Source organism: Rattus norvegicus, chromosome 18 (genome assembly GCF_036323735.1).
Source record: "Rattus norvegicus strain BN/NHsdMcwi chromosome 18, GRCr8, whole genome shotgun sequence".
In the NCBI taxonomy this organism is placed as follows: domain Eukaryota; kingdom Metazoa; phylum Chordata; class Mammalia; order Rodentia; family Muridae; genus Rattus; species Rattus norvegicus.
This window is the reverse complement of record NC_086036.1, coordinates 65,856,000-65,863,001: the sequence shown is the minus strand read 5'-3', so window position 1 is coordinate 65,863,001 and position 7,002 is coordinate 65,856,000. Positions and strand designations below refer to the sequence as shown.

The following is a 7,002-nucleotide window of genomic DNA, read 5'->3' as shown; positions in this document are numbered from 1 at the left end:
CTGAGGTTAGGGAGAGCTTTGCAGAAAGAACGTTTGACTTCCCCTTACGCCATTCTCTTTTTTACTAAGCTTCTCTCCAAGATGGAAGGTTTTATCTCATAGGAAATTTCTGTGCAACACCGACCTGTTCTCCATTTTATTTCCTTCTTTTTTTTTTTTCTCGGAGCTGGGGACGGAACCCAGGGCCTTGCGCCTCCTAGGCAAGCGCCCTACCACTGAGCTAAATCCCCAACCCCTTTATTTCCTTCTTATACCTGTGGTTTACAGCTCATTTCAGACATTCCTAGCCAATACATTGATTAGTATGATTAAAGAGATCTATTAAAACCACAAAAGAGCTGGCCTCTTTTTTTTTTGCCTCTATTTCCTTAGCAGACACTACTTGTGTATCAATACATTGTGTTCCCCACTGTGATCCTTCATCATTCCATAATGTTTGCTTCTGAAAACATTTCAAATAATAAAAGTCCAAACCACAGAGTATAGAAAGTGAGCCACACATAAGACATAAGTGACCGAGCTACAAAGATGCACCCATACTTGAAGAATTTGGATGGTTTTGGACTCAAAAGGGCTCATTGTTTTAGTGTGTGTGTGTTTGTTTGTTTGTTTTCATGAAGTCTAAAGAAATTTCTCAAGTAAACCATACATCGCGAGTGGCTCTCTCACCTGCAAAATGCCCAACGGAGTTTCAGATTACATACTGGCACACCAGATCCAATGCAAGATCCAACCGTGTCTTTAGAATAAATTATTCCAATGGAAATTATTGAGATCATCGGGCTTGTCCAATAAGACAACCCCAAAATCTCAAATTTCTTGTAATCCAATGTTCAAAGGTGGAAAAGGAGCCCGGGTGAGCACAGATGTTAAATGGGTTCTCTTGCTAAATGCCTGAACCAAAAAAAAAAAAAAAATCAGGTCCCAATCCCCTTACAAATGTGTCCAAGATGTACTACAAAGAAATTCTTCAGTGTGGCATAAAGTCATGACTAGAGAGTGTAAAGGAAGCAGATTCTTGGCAGATATATTTGTCCACGGTGAACTTTCAGGATGTTGTAGTCTAACAGGTAAATGACCCGCTCATCTCAGGAAATACTGAAGTTATCAGCAAGCTATCTTTCTGACCACCTTCCACAGGCTAATGCCTACAGCCAGCCATCAAGAAAGCTGGGTGTCTCTTTACTGTAGTAAGAAGAAAGACATCCCTATAGCTGAGTACTATCTTGTTATACCATCAACTGAACAAACAGAATGAATGATCCACAGTCAAGTCAACAGTTCAAATCTATGTCTACTGTTGAGATCGGGCCAATATCTTCATTGCTTTCATATCTGTTGCTTACAGACAGGGATAATAGTTTGGACTTGTCTTTTGAAGGTTTCAGGAAAGACTAGAAGAATGAATACAGTAAGGTGCTTATAACTATACTGGCATAGGATAATTATGTCCTAAAAACATTCGTATTCTAAGATCTAGTAAACAGGTTTGGAGCGATGGCTCAGCAGTTAAAAGAATGTGTTGTTTTTTGCAAAGAAATGGGGTTCAATTCCCAGCACCCACATAGTGTCTTACAACCATCTGTAACTTTATTTCCTGGGGCTCTGATGACCTCTTCTGAACTCCACTAACACCAGGAGTGCACATGGTACACATACATACATGTGGGCAAAGCATTCATACACATAAAATAAAATGAATAAAGCTAAAAGTCACTTTAGAAAATCTAGCCAACGATAGACAAGTCAGCAAAAACACCATAAACATTATTTTATGAGACATTTCTGAGACTGCAATAAGTACCTGGACAGATTTATAAATACACCATGTTACTTCACTGTAGGTGCCTTTAAATACTTAAGACATTTCACATGGCATTTGAATAGATTAGAAGCATCTTTCCTGAGAGGATAACCAAAAGTCTAAGGGACTGTATTTGCTAGTTTTATGTCAGCTTGACACAAGCTAGAGTCATCAGAGAGAAGGAAGCCTCAATTTAAAAAAAAAAAAGTCTCCATGAAGTCTGTTTTCTTAATTAGTGATGAGTGGGAGAGAGCGCCGAACACTGTGGGTGGGGCCATCCCTGAGTTGGGGGTGGGGAGACTGTAATTAATAAGAAAGCAGGCTGAGCAAACCAGGGAGAGTAGGTCAGTAAGCAGCACCCGTCCATGGCTTCTGCATCAGTTCATGTTTCCAGGTTCCAGCCCTGTTTGAGTTCCAGTCCTGACTTCCTGCAATGATGGACTATGACCTAGAAATGTAAGCTAAATAAACCCTGTCCTCCCCAACTTGCTTTGGTCATGGTATTTCATCACAGCGATTGTAACCGAAACCTAAATGACCCAGTCTGCTCTCTCTCCCCCAATATCTATCTCTCTCTCTCTCTCTCTCTCTCTCTCTCTCTCTCTCTCTCTCTCTCTCTCTCTCTCATCTCTGTCTCTCTCTCTCCAACAGAAGCATGGCCTGCTCTCCTGAGTGTCAACATACCCAAGGTTAGAGTTAATTTTTACTTATAGCACACACAAACCTCACCTTAAATGAAGGCTCTCAGCACACTTTTACAAAAACACCTGATACACCTGTTGCGTTAAATATTTTAAAAAGGGGGCACCATCCCACGATAGCACCAGCTGCTCTCTGGCCCCAGAGGTCTCGCTACCTCCATAGCTAGCCCCATGCAGTGACCGCCCATCTCATGGTTAGCTGTCACAAATCCCTGTAACCCAGTAAATTCAAAACTCTAGAGGCTTGTAATTTATCAGCCAGATTTATATCATGTAAATCCTCAACCCACAAAACGCCCAAACAAAGAACTCAGAGCCAATTGATACTGATATAAGCTGCCCACTTAGATCGGAGAAGTTGTCCTGTAATAATCCATCCTTTATGATAGTCATAGCTACCTGTGGCTGTTTAAAGCCACACGGATCTGGGTCGTCCTTCTCTCCTCCATCTTCCTTCCTTCTCCCCTCTCTCCTATCTCTCCCGCCTCTCAAAAACTCTCAGCCCGCCCTCCTTTTCTACTGTCCAACCACAGGCTCTAGCCTTGTCTTTCATCTGCCCTCACTGGCTTAAAGACGACAATCTACACATAACATTCCAGCTCATGAACTGCGATTGCTCCTAGCTTAGATAGCAGCCGTTGTTCTACTGTTTACATTATGATGAAGATATCTGGTAATAGCCCTGTGTTCTATCCTTCTACATAATGATTTTAGATAACACTAATATCATGAAGCGAATGAGTAATGAAGCAAACTGTGCCACTTACAGCCCTGTGTTTGTGTGGGTGGTTTTCCTCTAGCAGTTTGGAACATCTGAAAAACAGTAGCCTTCTAAAGTGGTGCCATGATTCCCAACCTCAGAGGACTGTGCTCAGGGTCAAGTGAGCCTTGAAGAATCTACGCCTTCCTCTTCGCACCAACTGGTAAAGATAGATCAATTCTCTTAACAACATGGCAGACACGAGACTGTGGCATGGTAAGATATTTATTACCTAAATGCCAAATTAAATTACATCATTCATTAATATATATTTACATACTTCCCTTTATTTATACACATAAGAACCACTATCAAAGGTCAAATCTGACAACCTTATAAGAGTCCTCTTTGTAAAATGTTTGAAGAGAGATAGATTCAAATTTTAATATTTTAGGTTTAAAGCAGAATTCATCTTCCATGTGGGAAAGATCCTAGTCCCTTGGCCTTTTAAGTTACATTTTGGTTTAAAAAGAAAAAGGTTTCTTCTCTCCAGGAGACATTTGTTGAATTGCCTGCAATATCACCTTTCTATGCCGTTATTGATGTATACTAAGTTACATTTAGATAAGACATGATGTCACTTTAACTTGGGAGCTGAAACTGTATTTCAAGGAATAAATAAAATCTGTAGAAGTCCTTCTCTGTCAGAACTGCAGCCAGCCAGCTCATTTTCGTAGCCGAATCAACATCAAATAGGGAGAAGCACCTTCAGTCTTCAACTCACTGTAGAAAAGACACATAAATTATCAACGTGGAGCAAGGTAGAGCCTCCTAAGACAATAACTACACCATCATTATCTAGGGTTAGGACTAGTTGAGGCAGGCCTCAACGACCACCATCCTAAAAAGTCTGATCTAAGAGACAGCCACTAATGTATCTATTTTGATGAATTCCCCATGGTATATATAGTAAGATCATATCAAAATAGCATTTACCATCAACAATCTCATCTAGGTTGACTTGGGTAAGTGTGAGGTAGAGTGGGAGAAGGGCGATAGTTGAAGCCTTTCAACTAGTGGAAACATGCGGCCATTTGTGTTAGTTGACACTGTTGGTCTTCCTGTGGGGTTGCCATCCCCTTCGGCTCCTTCCGTCCTCCCCCTAACTCTTCCATAGGGGTCTCCGACCTCAGTCCGATGGTTGGCTATAAGGATCTGCGTCTGTTCTTAAAGCACTAGCCAATGCTATTTTGAAAGTGAAGGACAAGCTTTCATGCCCTTCACACTGGAACTTTTATGTTTAAAAGATCAAAAAAAAATGTCTAGTTTTAATATTTCAGTTAGGAAATTTCTCTTAGATTACTTTTTCCAAGTCATGGGGGAAAAAAACCCCTACTAACAGTGTAATCTTGAGCTGTTAATTAGGTATAGCTAGAAACCACCACCAACAAAATCGTCTTGCCAGTGTACCTCCTCTGTACCGGCCAAATTTGTAGCATTCAATACAAAATCATTGTAAATAGATAGATTCAGCACTTCCTCCAAGACCCCATTCTGCCTCTGTTTCCCCCAGAGCCAAAGCCGTTTGGCTCTGACATGTTGCTCACCATGTTCTAAAGAACAGTAATGCAAGGCAGGAAACAGAACACTGACCACTCTCCCTTCTCCGGGAGAACTGGCTTTCTTTTCCAGTGCCTCTAGGGCTTAATTCTTTACTCATTTTAGGTATCGCAAGGCTAGTGACCAATGAGTTGAAAATTTCGCACCTGGAGATCTGAGAGGCCTTGATTCAAAATGGCCTTGATTCAAAATGGTCTCTCTAATTATGTGCAGCATTAGCCAACTGAATCATTGTTGCTAGGAGTTTTAAAGAGAGAGACGAATCAGTCTGAATTCCTAGACTAATGTTAATCAGAGCAAGTCTGATTTTCCACCTCAAGCCTGTGACCAAGAGCCTCTGAAAATGAGAATCTTCCCTGTAGGGACCAGACAGTGGAATTCAAAAGCAGCTAGGACAGGAAGTTTTTAATCACTTTCTAAATGATTCCCGTAATTACAAGCTATGCTTTCTCTTAAATGAACATTTCCTAAAGCTTATGGAAATGAGATTGAAGTCCAGATTCAAATTCTGACTCAGCCAACAATAAATACCATACACAAAGCAATCTGTCTGGCTTTAAGTATCATTTTGATTGCTTCCTTCGGTCCTTATCACTGCTTGAAATCACCCATTGGTAGCTGGTAGTTTATGCAGTTATCTGTTCTTAGCAGCACAGAAAAGAAAAAGCAACAGGAAGACCTTGTCCCTTTCTAGGAATACTTAACAACCCATTTGGCTGAGAGCTGACATGAAAATTCTAGAAACGACTAACAACTCATGATTAAAACATCCATGGATGGCACAAAGAACAGAGCAGCCAAGGAAGAAGGAGAAAAGAGAAAAATTATGGGCAATATTTGAAGAAAGTTCTGAAGTTAAGTCTGGGCTTCATGTAAGTAAGGCAGAGAAGGGGAGAAGATAAGCATTTTTTTAATTTGATATCAATATATCCAGTCTCAAGTACTCTGTAGTGGACAATATGTGCGGGCAATGCTGAACAGTACTTGGGTGATAGAGGGCATGGTGGCCAATCACCATCGACCTGATGGGTTTAGAAGAACTGAGGGGATAGACCTCTGAGGGTGTCTTTAAGGGAGTTTCTGGAGAGAATTTAAGGTGGATGATGGGAATGAAGGGGGAAAGCCTGTACCTTGTAGAGACGGCCTTAGATACTGATGTCCTAGGAGATTCCGTCCAGTGTGCCACCTTGGTTTTTAGTTCTTCATTCTAAAATTGGAAGCCATAAGGACAGAGATCAGACAGCAAATCCACAATCTTCCTCCATCCACAACGCGCATGCTCTGCTCCCCTCCTGCATCCCGCCTCCAGACGCAGGATGTTTGTTGTGGTTATTTTATTAAAACCAAGGAAAACAATATGTAAATGCACCCCAAAAAGTACATAATGTACCAAGGGGTTAAAATGTAGTACTGTGAACATCATCAGTCTTTGAACTATTTGAGTTTATAACCATTCCTTTTCACAGGCAAATGAAAATAATCTTAGTGATCCACACGATATTAATTACATAATTATCTTCCTGATGCAACCCCTTGGTTATAAGCCCTATAAAAATGGGCACAATGTCTTCTTAATAGTTCACGGTGTCTTCATCTTCACCTCTCTTGATATCTATACTCCTGGCAAAGATATCAGGGTTGCCTTTCTTATGCAAGTTACTAAAAGAACAAGAAACATATGATCGATGGTACATACTGATTCAGAGAAGTCACTAGTTTGAAGAAAGCTAACACTAAAATGCAAAGCTTTGAGAAACAGACATTAGTTTTGTTAGAAGTTAGAAAATTAATGAATGCCTAGGATATGATATCTTTGTCAGGTACTTTATGTACATTACTTCCCTTCACATGACTAGCTCAGCTCTACAAAATGTATTATGTATTAAAAGATTCTTTACAATACGTAACATAGATTTTATAAAGTTAATACACTTCTTTTTTAACAAAATAAGACTAAATAAACTCAAATTGACAAAGTAGCTACTTTGGGTAAACCACAGGTAGTGCATACAGCCCTCAGACCCTGCCATGGTCTGTTGGCAGGCTGTTTGACCCAACAGCACATTTTCTTTTCCCTGTAAGACATCATTTTTCGCCAGAACCATCAAATTTAGCTCAGCCTCCCCACTTTGCAACTGAATAAGCAATGATTGCAAAAGGTACTGATATTTGAGTGT

The 7,002-nt window shown here is 40.4% G+C and overlaps 1 protein-coding gene across 8 annotated transcripts in view; it reads right to left on the bottom strand.

Moving 5' to 3' along the window:
- Nucleotides 1-3,472: 3,472 nt before the first annotated feature.
- Nucleotides 3,473-7,002, bottom strand: part of Ccdc68 (coiled-coil domain containing 68) — a 42,298-nt gene continuing 38,768 nt past the window's right edge. For 4 of the 8 annotated variants that reach the window (XM_063277189.1, XM_039096658.2, XM_039096659.2 and 1 more), the window contains 2 exons: nucleotides 5,956-6,032; nucleotides 3,473-3,988 (listed from right to left, as the gene is read on the bottom strand). In XM_063277189.1, the coding sequence (XP_063133259.1) occupies nucleotides 3,931-3,988; nucleotides 5,956-6,032 (135 nt within the window). In that variant the 3' untranslated portion in view covers nucleotides 3,473-3,930. Of the gene's footprint in view, nucleotides 3,989-5,955; nucleotides 6,033-7,002 lie in introns of those variants that run through there. The other 4 variants (XR_005495999.2, XR_005496002.2, XR_005496001.2 and 1 more) reach the window with 3 other exon arrangements.